This window comes from Scyliorhinus canicula, chromosome 13 (genome assembly GCF_902713615.1).
Source record: "Scyliorhinus canicula chromosome 13, sScyCan1.1, whole genome shotgun sequence".
NCBI lineage: Eukaryota > Metazoa > Chordata > Chondrichthyes > Carcharhiniformes > Scyliorhinidae > Scyliorhinus > Scyliorhinus canicula.
This window is the reverse complement of record NC_052158.1, coordinates 19601852-19618106: the sequence shown is the minus strand read 5'-3', so window position 1 is coordinate 19618106 and position 16255 is coordinate 19601852. Positions and strand designations below refer to the sequence as shown.

General features: G+C 47.9%; 1 protein-coding gene across 2 annotated transcripts in view; it reads left to right on the top strand.

The window, feature by feature from the left end:
- LOC119976030 (hepatocyte cell adhesion molecule-like) overlaps positions 1-16255 on the top strand; it is a 58772-nt gene that overhangs the window by 15533 nt on the left and 26984 nt on the right. Inside the window, exons 3-6 of one of the 2 annotated variants that reach the window (XM_038816106.1) lie at positions 8925-9188; positions 10097-10204; positions 10387-10470; positions 12711-12821. In XM_038816106.1, the coding sequence (XP_038672034.1) occupies positions 8925-9188; positions 10097-10204; positions 10387-10470; positions 12711-12821 (567 nt within the window). The remainder of the gene's footprint in view (positions 1-8924; positions 9189-10096; positions 10205-10386; positions 10471-12710; positions 12822-16255) is intronic. The other variant, XM_038816107.1, reaches the window with a different exon arrangement.

The window sequence follows — 16255 nt, the reverse complement described above, 5'->3', positions numbered from 1 at the left end:
GAAGACGGTGATCAGAGCCCTGTCGAACAATTGGGTCCAAGGTTAAGGCCCGCCCCAAAGAGTGCGAAATCCCAGAGGGATAAAAGAGGACACAGCCATGTGTTCTGTCTCTTTTGGATCCGGCCTTAGCCAACCCAATTGCAGCAGGAACAGCCAGCTAAGTTCAAGACCAACGATCGCTACCTGACGGATGAGCCCAGCAGAGAAAGAGCCACTTTCTTCGAACCAGCCAAGTGAAACCCAGATAAAGGCCTTGTCCATTTGCACAGCGCCGTTAAGTATAGGTTATTGTGGAGTACAGCGAACCATGCCCATATGTTCTGGGCATGCCCGGCATTGGAGGAGTTCTGGAAGGGGGTGGCGAGGACAGTGTCAAGGGTGGTGGGATCCAGGGTCAAGCCAGGATGGGGACTCGCGATCTTTGGGGTTGGGGTAGAGCCGGGAGTGCAGGAGGCGAAAGAGGCCGGTGTGCTGGCCTTTGCGTCCCTAGTAGCCCGGCGAAGGATTTTGCTACAGTGGAAGGATGCGAGGCCCCCAAGCGTGGAGACCTGGATCAATGACATGGCGGGCTTCATTAAGCCTGAGAAGGTTAAATTCGCCCTGAGAGGATCGGTGCAAGGGTTCTTTAAACGGTGGCAACCTTTCCTCGACTTTCTGGCTCAACGATAGGGTACTGGGACAGTAGCAGCAGCAACCCGGGGGGGGGGGGGGGGGGGGGGGGGGACGTTGATTATGTTGGCTTATTTTATTTAAATTTGATTTATTTAATTTAAATGTATGGTTAAGTTCTCTTGTTGGGGTGGGGGGGGGGGGGGGGGTGTGATACATGTGATGTTACGGTATGGGGGGGAATTGTGGGTGTTATGGGGCTGATAGTTGCATATTACTGCTTGTTGCTATACTTGTTATATTTTTATATTTTCTGTAAAAAATTCCAATAAAAATTATTTAAAAAAAAAGTATAGGTTATTGTAGCTGATAGGTGTAGTTTAACTGGTGAAGAAGTCCCCCCCCAACAGGCCACCCCCCGAGCATTCCCGTAGAGTTACCACCGGCAGCGACCGGGGTGAACAGCAGATTCTTTGCATGTCGAGGTAACTCTTGTGGGTGTAAATAAACCATCTTTTGAACTAACTAACTGGTTGTGTGGTCATTTGATTGATATAAGGGAAAGGCTTGTGGTTCACCAACATTTTTAAAAGAGCAACAGGTGGGGAATATGAGTTGGCATGGATGGTATGAAGGGAATACAGGATGAGTCGGCGACATGAGTTGGGATAGCGGGTATGAGGGGAAATTAGAAAGTGGGTGGGGCATGGATGGTGTGAATGGAGATGTGGGGAGTGAGAGGGTGTGATGGGTGAGGACGAGGGGGCCTAAAGTATAAGCAAACAACTGGGCCAAATTGCCAGAGAACTGAAGCGGGCCTTCTAACCAGCCTGTCTCTGTGCTTCTGTGGTCCCTGTGAACACCTCCGATCTGCATCCAGGGGCAGTGTTATTTTTTTTATGGAGGATGTGCAAACTCCACATGGACAGTGACCCAGGGCCAGGAGCAAACCTGGGACCTCGGCGCCGGAGGAGCGAGAGATGAGGGAGTTTCTAGATGGGCTGAGATTGGAAGAGTTAGAGAGGGCAGGGTTGGATGAGCCGGTGGGGGAGCAGGAGGTGAAGGTGGCGATTGGGGGGGCTGCAGGCAGGGAAGGTTGCGGGGCTCGGTGGGTCCCGGTCGAAATTTTTTTAAAAATTAAAGGACAAGTTGTCGCTGTTGATGGTGGGAATGTTTGGGATGGCGATGGGGCGGGGTGTCTTGCCGCAAAGATGGGGCAGTCTTCCATCTCCTTGTTGTCAAAGAAGGACAATGATCCGGTGGAATGTGGGTCGTATAGGCCCATATCTCTGCTGAATGTGGATACCAAGATACTGGCAAAGGTGTTGGTGTTAAGGTTGGAAGGGTGTCGCTCAAATGTGATTGGGATTGACCAGATGGTGTTTATAAATGGAAGATAGCTGTTCTCGAGGAGGTTGTTGAATGTGGTGCTTTCTCCAGCGGAGGGGAGGGAGACGGACGTAGTGGTGGTGTTGGATGCGGAGAAGGCGTTTGATCGGGTCGAGCGGAGTTATTTGATGGCGTTACTGGAGAGACTCGGGGTTCAAAGTTTGTGGCATGGGTGAGCTGCTGTATAAGGAGCCAATGGTGAGCGTGCGTAGAAACAGAATCAATTCTGGGTATTTTGCATTACGCTGGGTTACAAAGCAGGGATGTCCCATGTTCCCTTTGCTGTTTTCACTGGCTATAGAGCCTTCAGCCATTGCGCTGAGGAGCTTGGGGTTGAGGAAGGGGAGAATGAGGGGGGGGCGGGCGGAGTGTGATGGAACATAGGGGGTCCCTATATGTAGATGATCTGCTGCTGTACATTTCTGAGCCGAGCAGGCCCATGGGGAGCATAATGGGTTTACTCGGGACGTTTTCGGGATGCAAACTGAATTTCGGGAAAAGCGAGCATGTTGTGGTCTTCCGGGGGGGGGGGGGGCTGCCATTTCACCTGGCGGTGACTCATTTTAGGTATTTGGGGATGCAAGTGGGCAGGGCTTCAAAAGTTTAATTTGGTGGGGAGGGTGAATGCGGATTTTCTGAGGTGGGACAATCTCCATCCGTCGCTGGCGGGTCGGGTGCAGGCAGTTAAAATGAATGTTTTGCCGCAGTTCTTGTTTTTGTTTCAATGTCTGCGATCTTTTTTCCTAAGTCTTTTTTTAAAATTTAGAATACCCAATTCATTTTTTCCAATTAAGGGGCAATTTAGTGTGGCAAATCCACCTACCCTGCACATCTTTGGGCTGTGGGGGCGAAACACACGCAAACACGGGGAGAATGTGCAAACTCCACACGGACAGTGACCCAGAGCCAGGATCGAACCTGGGACCTCGGCGCCGTGAGGCAGCAGGGCTAACCCACTGCGCCCACCGTGCTGCCCCACCTAAGTCATTTTCAGGGGATGGACAGATTGATCTTGTTTGTTTGGGGGTGGCGGGAAGGTGGCCAGGATTAGGAGGGTGATACTGCAGACGGGATGGCACATTGGGGGCGGAGTTAGGCCTCCCAAACTTGCTGTATTATTATGGGATGGCGACTGGAAATTAAGGATTTGTTCCTGGGTGGGGGGGGGGCACGATTTGCGAGTTTGGAGGAGCTGGGAGAGAAGTATGGGTTGGCATTGGGGAACGTTTCAGGTATGTGCAGGTGCAGGACTTTGCGAGGAAGGTTTTCCTCAACCTTCCGATAGCGCCTGCCTCCTCTTGCTGGAGGCGGGGTCGTCTCGGCGATTTATGGGAGGGTTCTGGAGGAGCATAGGGTGTCGATTGAGGGAATGAAGATGAAATGGGAGAGCTGGGGCGGGGCTGGAAGAGGGATTGTGGTGTGAGTGCTCTGGAGGGTAAATGCCTTGACTTTGTGTGCGAGGCTGAGGCTGATACAGCTGAAGGTGGGGTACAGGATGCGGCTGTTCGAGGGGGTGGACAATATCTGTGAGATATGTGGGAGGGGCCCAGCAAACCACGGTCATATCTTTTAGTCTTGCCCAAAGCTGGAAAGGTTTTTGAGGACAATGTTCAGCCTCATCTCGAGGGATTTACTTTTTTTTTTAATTTAGAGTGCCTAATTCATTTTTTCCAATTAAGTGGAATTTGCCGTGGCCAATCTACCTATCCTGCACATCTTTGGGTTGTGGGGGCGAAACCCACGCACACACAGGGAGAATGTGCAAACTCCACACGGACCGTGACCCAGAGCCGGGGCTAACCCACTGCGCCCACCGTGCTGCCTCTCGAGGATGTGGAGCCCGGTCCTCTGGAAGCCATATTCAGGGCCTCTAACCGGCCCGAGCGGGCCGATGTTTTAGCCATCGCCTCGCTGATTTTTCGCAGGCGGGTCTTGTTGGGACGGAGGACAGCTTCTCCACCCTGTGCCTCTCGGGGGGGGGGGGGGGGGGGGGCTGGAGTTTTTGACCTCACAAGAGTTGACGTTTGCGTTGAGGGGAGCAAACGAGGGGTTCAACGATTGTTGGGGTTTGTTAATCATGCGCTTCTGGCAGTTGGTTAATGTTGAGCGATGGGGGCGTGGGGGGCGGTTATGGGGGACACTGGGGGGTGATTCTGTTGTTTGGGGTTATTTTGTATTGTACATTGTTGAAAATTTGTCAAATGAAAATACTTTTTTTTAAAAAAAGGACAGATCTCTCGTGCCTGTATCCACAAAAGGGAGGGGCAAAGCAGGCATTACAATTAAAGAGGAAGAACGTAAAACATTGGAATGTTTTAAAACAGCAGAAGGAAGCATGACAGTGTTACCATGCTTGAAAGTAGGTGAAAGGTACTTGCGGCAGCTAAGGAAAGTAAGTGAGGAACTAAAGGGCGTGACAATCATTTCTCAGTCCAAAGATGAGGTTACCTTTACTGGGCGGCGCAGCCACGAGTGTGTCACACCTGTGGCAAAACTGGACATGTTGCTGCCAAAAATAGCATTCAGGAGGCACACCCGATCAAGGACTGCAAAAGAAGCCAAATGCTGCAACCCGTGATGGGGAGGCCGACCATCTTTACAAGGCCAGCCCAAAACAGGGTGCTGCGTATGCACAAATCACCAGTGGTGGAGTGTAAAAGGTCACCACAGAGGAGGTGACCTGCTTTTTGACCTCCAGGGTCAAAGCCACCCCAGTCCAAGATGCTGGAAAAGAAAACACGGACCCTCAACAAAAGGTGGAGGCCCCAGCACACCCGGATGACACAACCACACCCCCATTGGAAAAGGAAGACTCAATGGAAGAGGTGACAGCAGTGAATGAGGAGACCTGGGTAACGGTGACCAGGGAGAAACGTAAGTGGAAAATGCAAGGGAAACTGAACGATGGTTTGGCTAGTGAAGAGTAAAAAGTGGCAGCTTTCAGCCAGCACCTCCAGTGCCACCGCCTTAATGAGGAAGGAGAAGCTGGCTGTGGTCCACAATGTAAGAGGCCAAGCACCGAGATAAATGGGAGCAGCAGACACCCCGGATCACAGTCGAGGAAGACGAGGAAAACCCCGGCAACATCAACCTCTGGTCGATGGGAGCATCAATGTGACCAACATACCCCAGACCCCAGACAACAAAAGGAAGGACACACACACCAGGTCCAGAAATCCATCAGCAGAAACATGCGTTGCGAAGATCGACCTACAACCCCAACATCCACTGAGTGCAACTCTAAACACCAGGGTTACAAATTTCACCATGACTGAAGTTGAGGTGGTGGGCGGACGCCTTCTCGTAGCAGGTCACACACAAAAACGCTCCTCTCAGACTCATTAACGTGTACGCCCAGCCGTAAAGAGTGAGCGGCTGGCAGTCCTTCAGCAACTCCCACTGCTGTTGGCCACTTCCATGTCGGTCATTCTGGGCGGTGGCTTCAACTCCATCATCGATTCGGCTGGACAATCTGGCAGGGCCGACAGCAAACTGAATTCTACCTCCAGGTTCCTGATGGAAACGGTAAAAGACGCCAAGCTGCACGACGTCTTCAGCAACCCTGCAGACGGAGCGCAGCGTAGATACATATGGTCACGGCCAGACAGGTCCGTCCGCTCCAGGATAGACTTCCTCTTTGTGACCCTTTGCGTTCATGGACTTCTCTTGATGACTGCTTCCTACTGGCCGACTGTCACCTAAAGGAAAACCAGAGGGCGGGAAGGGGGACATGGAATTTGAATGTGAAACTGTTGGCCCCAGAGAACCTTGAGGAACTGAAAAGGGATTAGAAAGGTTGAAGAACCTTGAAACCTCTCTTTTTGGTAAAAATGTGTTCATGGGATGTGGGTGTGGCTGGCCGGGTCAGCATTTATTGCCCCCTCCCTGAGGGCATTTAAGAGTCAACCACATTGCTGTGGGTCTGGAGTCACATGTAGTCCAGACCAAGTAAGGATGGCAGAATTCCTTCTGGACATCAATGAACCAGATGGGATTTTAAGACAATCAACAATGTTTTCGTGATCATCTTTACACTTTTAATTCCAGACATTTTTTATAAATTCTTTTTCCCAATTAAGGGGCAATTTAGGGTGGCCAATCCACCTGACCTACACATCTTTGTGTTGTGGGGGTGAAATCCACGCAGACACGGGGAAAATGTGCAAATTCCACACGGACAGTGATTCAGGGCTGGGATTCGAACCCGGGTTCTCAGCACTGCAGTCCCAGTGTTAACCACTGTGCCACGTGCCGCCCCTCAGACTTTTTTTGTTGAATTTAAATATCACCATCTGCCACGGCTGGATTCAAACCCCAGTCCCCAGAGCATGACTCTGGGTCTCTGGATTACTAATCCAATGACAGTACCACTCCGTCAATGCTTCCCCTAAATTTCTCCTGAGTCTCCATCTCTCTGGTGGGAATCTCTCTGGAGGGAATCTCTCAGGTCGGAAGCAATCAAGGGGAAGATCAAGAGGTTTCTCATCCTCAAATGTGTTCAGAAGGTGAGAGAGAGAGACGGGGGGTGGACATGTTCCCATTCCAAGTCTGCAGAAACAGCTTGGCTGAATTTGATGGAGTTGATGTTAAGGAGGATCTCCAAGATGGGAAGAGCCAGCAAACCTCGCTCTTTACCTTGGAAGTCTCCAAGATTATCTCCTGGCCCAGAATCCAGACCCTGGAGCAGGATGAAACGTGCTTGTGTTTCTTTTTCCAAAAGGCGCACAGAGAGACTCTGTGATCATCAGCCTGTAGGAAGAAAATGTCTCAGTAAAGTCATCGCAGTCTGACATCCTGAGAATCCGCAAATCCTTTTATGCCGGACTGTACGGCCTGAAGCCGACAGACTGCACAGCTTCCCAGTCTTTCCTGCCGTGTATCACGGAGGTCTCAGATGACAGCGAACGGGAAAGACTGGACAAACCGCTAACTCTGGATGAGCTGACAAAGGCCGTCAAGTCCTTTGAGACGAGTAAAACTCCCGGACGAGTTTCACCGGCTGCGTTGTAATCGGCTCTGTGGGACTGGATGGGCCCAGATATGCTGGAAGTGTACGAGAGTATGCTTCTGGACGGTAGCATGTCAGAATCCATGAGGAGCGGGCAGCATGGTGTAGCTGTGGTTCACCCTGCTGCCTCTAGGGGCAGCACGGTGGCACAGTGGGTTAGCCCTGCTGCCTGACGGCGCCGAGGCCTCAGGTTTGATCCCGGCTCTGGGTCACTGACCGTGTGGAATTTGCACATTCTCCCTGTGTGTGCGTGGGTTTCGCCCCCACAACCCTAAGATGTGCAGGTGGATTGGCCACGCTAAATTGACCCTTACCTGAATAAAAAAAAAATTGGGTATTCTAAATTTAAAAACAAAGCGGCTGGGACATGCGCCAAAAACTGGGAGAAGCGTCTCGTCAAGGTAAGACAGAAACTGAGCATATGGGAGCAACGCTCCCCCTCCATTGTGGGCAAAAACCTGGTCATCAGGTGTGAGGTACTCTCGGTGTAGCTGTATGTGGCACAGGTCTGGCCTGTGTCATACACCGCATCAGTCACCCAAGTCATCTTCAAGTTCCTCTCGAGCTCCAACATGGATCATGTCCGAAGGGACACCATGCACAAATCTATAGAGACGGGAGGGAGAAATGTACTCAACGCTGCCCTCACCCTGCTGGCTACCTATGTGTGTGGTTGAATGGCCTCATTCTGCACTGTTCATGCATGCATTTATATATTTATATTGTTGTGGCAATGAGGTGGAGCAGTGAAAGATTTATTTTTAATAAATTTAGGGTATCCAGTTCTTATTTATCCGATTAAGGGGCAATTGAGCATGTCTAATTCACCTTCACTGCACATCTTTTGGTGTTCATGGGTTCATAAGCGCATAATAAGTTCATATTGGAGCATAATTAGGCCATTCATCCCATCGAGTCTGCTCCGCCATTCTATCAAGGCTGAAATGTTCCTCATCTGCTACCTGCAACTCTGCAGACCAAGAACTGGTTTGCAAAATCAGCCAGAGCATCTCCTCCCTAGAACACATGGCTTAGGAGCAAGAATACGCAATTTAGCCTCTCAATGTGATCGTGGCTGATCCCATCTGGGCCTCAACTCCACCGTCCTGCCCGTTCTCCATAACCCTTCAACCCATTACCAATTAAAAATCTGTCTAATGGTGGGTGGGGCAGCATGGTGGCACAGTAGTTAGCACTGCTGCCTCACGGCGCCGAGGTCCAAGGTGCGTTCCCGGCTCTGGGTCACTGTCCGTGTGGAGTTTGCGCATTCTCCCCATGTCTGCGTGGGTTTCACCCCCCACAACCCAAAGATGTACAGGTTAGGTAGATTGGCCACGCCAAATTGTCCCTTAATTGGAAAAAAAAGAATTGGGTACTCTAAATGTATTTAAAAAAAGGATAGGAAACAGCTAATGCAGACTAGTGAAGACAGGGGTGACAGGTGACTGAGACGGTACAGAATGTGAAAGAGGCAGCAGAGTTACAGATGAGTTGAAGGATGGGGGACGGGAGGCAGCACATTGAGCATTGGAATAGTGGAGTCGGGGGGGGGGGGGGGGGGGTGAGAATGGCTCAGAATGTCAGCAACAGCTGGGCTGAAGTAGGGGCAGAGTCTGGTGATGTTGGAGTTAGACGGCTTTTGTGATTGGATGAAGCCTTTGGAAGCTCATCACAGCGTTGATGTTATATTGATCTACCCGTGAGGGACAGAGTTCTTGTTAGTTTTTTTTAAATTTAGAGTATCCAATTATTTTATTTTCCAATTAAGGGCCAATTTTTTTAGTGTGGATTTTTAACCCACTGTGCCACCGTGCTGCCCTGTCGTTCTTGTTCGTTAACCACACCAACATAATGTGAAGCAATGCTATCCTCGAACTCAGAGCTGCTAATCTGACCATTCTCCCTCCCTCTCCCACAGAACCACTGTCGGTGCCTTTGATCAATAGTACCTATGTGGGGACCACCATTATACTGGCCTGTCAAGTATCTGCGGGGAAAGCGACTTCCATTGTGTGGATGAAGGATGGGAAAATCATCTCAATCACTGAACGTTATCAGTTGGTGAAAAACAACAGCAGAATGATTATTTTGGACGCCATAAAATCAGACTGCGGGATGTACACTTGCACTGTGGAGAACTCTGTCAGTAAGAAGAACATTTCCAATCCTCTCTCAATTTATGGTGAGTTTTACCAGTCAGTCTGTCCCACTTATTAGTTAAAAACTTTACGGCCCCTAATATATCTTACTGAAGATGTTGATGTTGGAAGAACTTTGTATATTTTCCTGACAGATGAAAGGGGTAAGATGGAGAATCACAAGCTGATAGTGTTAGTTTTACCTGATGTTCATTCCTGACATTTACAGGGAATGCCAAAGTGGAAAATCATAATTTCAGTTCAGTCTATTGCAGAAAGATTGCACAATGGGGAGACGGGGCCACTGGCACAATAAGATACACTTGTCTGAACTTTGAGTTGAGGTACACGTAGCGATCTTTACATGGGTATGCACAGAAGGGGCTGATGGGTAATGTAAAGACCACTAGGGGACAGCACTGGTGTGTATAAAAGGAGAAGCAAGCAGCCCTCTGACCTCTTTGGCTGATTAGACTGTGAGGAGAACAGAGGCAGAGATTTAGCTCAGGGCTGCTAGTGTGGTCAGGCCTAGTTGTAGAGCATAGAAAGGTTGTAACCTTTGCACTAGTACAGTTCTTAAAAGTAAGAACTCACGCAGTTATTTAAGTTGTGTTGCTCAATAAACCTTCTGGAAAACTTCTGAATGACTTTGAGCCTTCTTCCAAAGCCTCTACTGTAACTGAATTAAGTAGCACAGATTACATGCCTTGCAGGTAACAAAACAGTACATTGTCGGGCAGAATGGTGAGTACTTTACGCTGTTTCTAAGTGGTCGGAATCTCACCTTGAAGGGTTGGGGCGGGCTTTGAAAGTCACATCGCACGCCTACTGGGAGACGTTGTATTTCCAACACTCAAAACCCTTGATAATCAAACTTTTAAGGAATAGAAGATCCCTGTTTGTAAACTGCTTACAAAATAAGCATAAGTTTAAAACACGTTTTCTATTTCAGGTTTTCCACGGCTGCATTATTATACAAAGCAATTAGCCATTGTTGCACTAATAACTGCTGTTGTTGCCTTGATCTGTAAAGCAATTTCAGTCTTCAAAGACAGCACAAGTAAGAGACATTTGTTATTTTCAGGGTTTGGTATTGAAACTTTAAAAATGTTACAAGAGACTCTGAAACTTTTAAATGTGATGCCGGTGTCATTTTACATTTGCTTCTTCATATGAGTGATTAATTTGAATATGCAAATGTTTGTTCAAGTGATTTTACTACAAATTTGCTTATTGTTCCAGGTCTCCAGTTATTAAAAACTCTGCTACAAGTTGTGCAGTTTGCGTCTCTTATCGCCTTGTCGGGGTATTGGATATGGATTGAAGGTACTTTACGTGCTGCTGTTCTTTGCTCCCAGTTGGTAGTTCTATTTCTACAATACACTACTTCCAACAAAGTAAATTCCAGTTTAATATTTTACAAACTGAGAATTTGGATGAGCTCTAACCTTAATTTGGCAAACAGAATTTAAAGTCAGTCATTTTGCTGGTTTGTGGGTTGGCGTCAACAAACCATTTTTTTTTTGTAAAAACCCAATTGGTTCACTGAGATTGGAAATTTCTTCAGAACTGTTCCCATTGACTCTCATAACCGTATCGTAGTCCTGACTAAGTTGGAATTAGCTGTAATGAAACATTTCCACCCCTCCCCAATCTTTGATCACCAGCAATTCCTGCAAAACCTGTGTTTTCTTTTATCAGTTCTCCCACATTACCAGGGACCCGGGTTCAATTCCAACCTTGGGTGACCGTGTAGAGTTTGCATGTTCTGCCGTGTCTGTGTGGGCTTCCTTCAGTCCGCCCCCCCAACCCACCACACAGTCCAATGATGTTGTGTTGAGGTGGATTGGCCATTCTAAATTGTCCCTTGGTGTCCAACGGTTAGACGGGGTTATGAGGATACAGATATGGGTGGGGAAGTGGGCCTGGATAGAGTGCTCTTCATCAGAGGGTCAATGTAGACACGATGGGCTGAATGGCCTGTTTCTGCACTGCAGGGATTTTATGATCAACACACTCTGGCCCACTCCCCCAAGCTTTGTCACACTGGTTCTATGTTGAGCAGCGAAGGAAATCTGCACGCACAGCCAATCAGGCCGTGCATGTTGCTGCGCAGGACATCTGCATGCACAGCCAATCAGGCCGTGCATGTTGCTGCGCAGGACATCTGCATGCACAGCCAATCAGGCCGTGCATGTTTCTGCGCAGGACATCTGCACGCACAGCCAATCAGGCCGTGCATGTTTCTGCGCAGGACATCTTCACGCACAGCCAATCAGGCCGTGCATGTTTCTGCTCGACTCTCAGTAAATATTTTCAGTACTTCCAATGCTTCTGCATTCATAGTCAAACATCTTTCCCTTCAGCATGTACATGTGCCGAGCAACCTGGGTCTTTAGGAATTGAACACCTGTTCAATGTGGGCAGTCGATGGTAGCCCCAAGTAATCGGGTCCTCGTGACCTCCAGGGTTTGCGACCTTAGTCTATATTAAAGTGTAGAGTTCAGTTATAGAACATACAGTGCAGAAGGAGGCCACTCGGCCCATCGAGTCTGCACCGACCCACTTAAGCCCTCACTTCCACCCTATCCCCCAAACCCAATAACTCCTTCTGACCTTTTTGGACACTAAGGGCAATGTATCATGGCCAATCCACCTAACCTGCACGTCTTTGGACTGTGGGAGGAAACCTAAGCACCCGGAGGAAACCCACGCAGACACTGGGAGAATGTGCAGACTCTACGCAGACAGTGACCCAAGCCGGGAATCGAACCTGGTACCCTGGCGCTGTGAAGCCACGGTGCTAACCACTATGCTACCGTGCTGCCCATCAGCTGTGTTGATCTCTCGATAGCTCGCTGCAATCTGCCCTAGTCCTCATTGCTGCTCCCAGGCTCAAGGGTTCTTGCTGCTGGTCTCCTCATTCCACTTCTGTGGCAGCCTACCTCAGTCCCACAGAGAATCAGCACAAACTTTATTGTTCAAAGATATTTTGCGTTTGCCAAGGCCCGAGGAGAAGGGAATGGGAGCATTGTGCATGTGACTGGATCAGTAATCCACCTACCCGGCACATCTTTGGGTTGTGGGGGTGCCCACGCAAACACGGGGAGAATGTGCAAACTCCACACGGACAGTGAACCAGAGCTGGGATCGAACCTGGGAACTTGGTGCCGTGAGGAGCAATGCTAATCCACTGCGCCACCATGCTGCCCTTACTTTGCACCTTCATGAGTGCCTCTAGCATTTTGATAAATGGAGTGGCGAACAGTACTCGAGTGTGATGTAGTCAAGGTTTAATACAAATTTAACGTAACATCTTAGTTCTTCAATTTGATTTCTCTATTAATGGATCTCTTAATCATGAGCATGATCAACGGTCCTATGAAAATCAAAATATTGCATCTACTGTCTACCTCAAATCAATGAATAAAAGCCGACACGTCCAGATATTTGCTTCACATTCTTGTCATATTTTGAGAGGCATGGTGGTGAATTGATCTGCAATGGCATGTATTCTCTCACCGATGTAAGTATTTAATTTTATTCACTTTGTTTTCTTTTAATAGGACCTCACAGAAACAATGTGCTCTTACTGGTGTTCTTCTGTCTCTTGGAGATACCATTTGCACTATCGATTAGTGGAGGGAACTGGTTAATTAAGAACCTGAAGGCCAACCGTAAGTTTGAAGATGTGTTTATATTACACATTCACAAAGCTCACCATCAATGTTGAGTTGAGGGTTGGTGAGATTTGGATTGATAATGGGGAGGGAACTGAAAGAAATGAAATGAAATGAAAATGGCTTATTGTCACAAGTAGGCTTCAAATTAATTTACTGTGAAAAGGCCGGGATGTTCGATGTGATGGTTCAAATTTAGACATACTACATTTCTGGTAAATCTTGAGGGGAAATTCAGGAAGGTTTAATGCTAGTCTCCAGCTCTAGTACTGTGCACCCAGGAGAGGCACACTTCAGCGGCCAATTTATTGAAAATCTTGATGGAGAACAAATGGCACGTCCTCTCGCTTTTTTGTATTTTATAGATTATAGATTATTCATGAAGGCCCGCCTTGCCAACCTTGCCCCTCGCCTGAGGTGTGGTGATCCTCAGGTTAAATCACCGCCAGCCAGCTCTCCTCATCAAAGGGGCAAACAGCATCTGGTCATCTGGGACGATGGCAACTTTACCTTTACCTGTTTTATAGAAGTGTCGTGAAACAGGTACAGGGCCCTTCATTGTACAGCTACCAATGATTACAGTCAGTTTTCTAGTGAAAGTAGGGCAGCACGGTGGCACAGTGGTTAGCATTGTTGCCTACGGCGCTGAGGACCCGGGTTCGAATCCCGGCCCTGGGTCACTGTCCGTGTGGAGTTTGCACATTCTCCCCGTGTCTGCGTGGGTTTCGCCCCCACAACCCAAAAAAGATGTGCAGGATAGGTGGATTGGCCACACTAAATTGCCCCTTAATTGGAAAAAATAATTGGGTACGCTAAATTTATAAAAAAAATAAAATAAAAAAATAAAAAAAAATAAAAAAGTTTTCTAGTGAAAGTGGAGTGGACAAATAGAGAAGTGACCATGACACCACAGGTGAATTGGGTATAGGACAAGGTGCCCAGGAATTGATTTGTATCGTACCCATTTTGTGCCCAAGAAACAGATGAAGCAAACCAATTTCTATTAGTGTTTCCAAATAACATGTGCTGAGTGTGGCCTATGTCCCTAGAGAAAATGGATTTAACATTCCTGCTCCAAGCCATTAGTCAGGCTGGACTTTGGTTCTCTCACTGGAGTATCAGGCTGTTGTGGTCAAATTTCACTGTTGCGTGGACATCTGTAATGCGAGTCTGCGATATAATTTCTAAAGTTTGATTTCAAAAGTTTAATTTAAAGGAATAAATCATGGCAGGACAGCTGCAAGGCGTGGTATGCTCCTCTTGCTCCATGTGGCAAGTTCCAGTCCAGTCCCCAGGGTCAGCATGTGTGCAGGAAGTGTCTCCGGTTACCGCTCCTGGAAGCTCGGGTTTCAGAGCTGGAGTGGCGGCTGGAGACACTGTGGAGCATCCGCGAGTTGGAGAGCATTGTGGACAGCACGGATAGAGAGGTGGTCACACCGCAGGCTCAGACTCCGCAGGCAGGAAGGGAATGGGTGACCACCAGACAGAGCAAGAGAGTGAGGGAGGTAGTGCAGGAATCTCCTGTGGCCATTCCCCTGCAGACATACCGCTTTGGATACTGTTGAAGGGAATGGTCTCTCGGGGGGAAAACAGCAACAGCAAAGCTCGTAGCAGAGCAGAGGGGAGGGGTGATAAGTGTGACAGTGCAATAGTTATAGGGAATTCAATTATAAGGGGAATAAACAGGCATTTCTGTGGCCGCAAATGAGACTCCTGGATGGTATGATGCCTCCCTGGTGCTAGGGTCAAGGATGTCTCGGAGCGGGTACAGGATATTCTGGAGGGGGAGGGTGAACAGCCAGTGGTCGTGGTACACATCGGTACAAACAACATAGGTAAAAAAGGGATGAGGTCCTAAAAGCAGAATACAGGGAGCTAGGAAGGAAGTTAAGAAATCGGACCTCGAAGGTAGTGATCTCAGGATTACTACCGGTGCCACATGCTAATCAGAGTAGAAATGACAGGATATATAGGATGAATACTGGCTGAAGGGATGGTGTCAGGGGGAGGGTTTGAGATTCCTGGGACATTGGGACCGGTTCTGGGGGAGGTGTGCAAACTGGACGTGTTACACCTGGGCAGGACTGGAACCGATGTCCTAGGGGGGCTATTTGCTAGAGCGGTTGGGGAGTGTTTAAACTAATGTGGCAGGGGGATGGGAACCGATGCAGGAAGTCGGAAGGGAGTAAAACAGGGACAGAAACAAAAGGCAGTAAGGGGGAAAGTGTAAGGCAGAGAAGCCATAGTCAAAAATCAAAAAGGGCGACAGTACAAAGTACAATGACTGAGAGCTCAGTGAATAGGCCCAGTAATACTAAAAGGAATAAATTGGGAAGTAAAAACATAAATGGAAAGCAACGCGGCAGGTTGTTACATGAAGATATGAGCTCAACAACAAGGAAAATTAGGAGAAAAGTTAAGAGGAAAGGTAACTTGGGAGAGGTTACTGATCAAGCTGTCAAGATTCAAAACGGCGGTACAAAAGCCACCATAAGTGTACTTTACCTGAATGCTCGTAGTATTCGGAATAAGGTAAATGAGTTGATGGTGAAAATCATAGTGAATGACTATGATTTAGTGGCCATTACTGAAACATGGTTAAAGGATAGTCATGACTGGGAGTTAAATATCCACGGATATCAAACTATTCGGAAGGACAGAGTGGATGGTAAGAGAGGTGATGTAGCTCTGTTATTTAAGGATGACATCCGGGCAATAGTAAAGGATGACATCTGTGCTATGGAGGATAAGGTTGAATCCATTTGGGTGGAAATCTGGAATAGTAAGGCGAAAAAGTCACTGATAGGAGTAGTCTATCGGCCACCAAATAGTAACATTATGGTGGGGCAGGCATTAAACAAAGAAATAAAGGATGCATGCATGCATGGGGGATTTTAATCTACATGTCGATTGGTTTAACCAGGTCGGTCAAGGAAGCCTTGAGGAGGAGTTTATAGAATGTATCCGCGATGGTTTCCTACAACAGTATGTAATGCAACCTATGAGGGAACAAGCGGTCCTAGATCTTGTCCTGTGTAATGAGACAGGATTGATTAATGATCTCATAGTTAGGGATCCTCTCGGAAGGAGCGATCACAATATGGTGGAATTTAAAATACAGATAGAGGATGAGAAGGTAAAATCACACGTGTTTTGTGCTTAAACAAAGGAGATTACAATGGGATGAGAGAAGAGGTAGACTGGGAGCAAAGACTTTATGGTGAAACAGTTGAGGAACAGTGGAGAACCTTCCAAGCGATTTTTCAGTGCTCAGCAAAGGTTTATACCAACAAAACAAAAGGACGGTAGAAAGAGGGAAATCGGCCATGGATATCTAAGGAAATAAGGGAGAGTATCAAATTGAAGGAAAAAGTATACAAGTGGCAAAGATTAGTGGGAAAATAGAGGACTGGGAAATCTTTAGGGGGCAA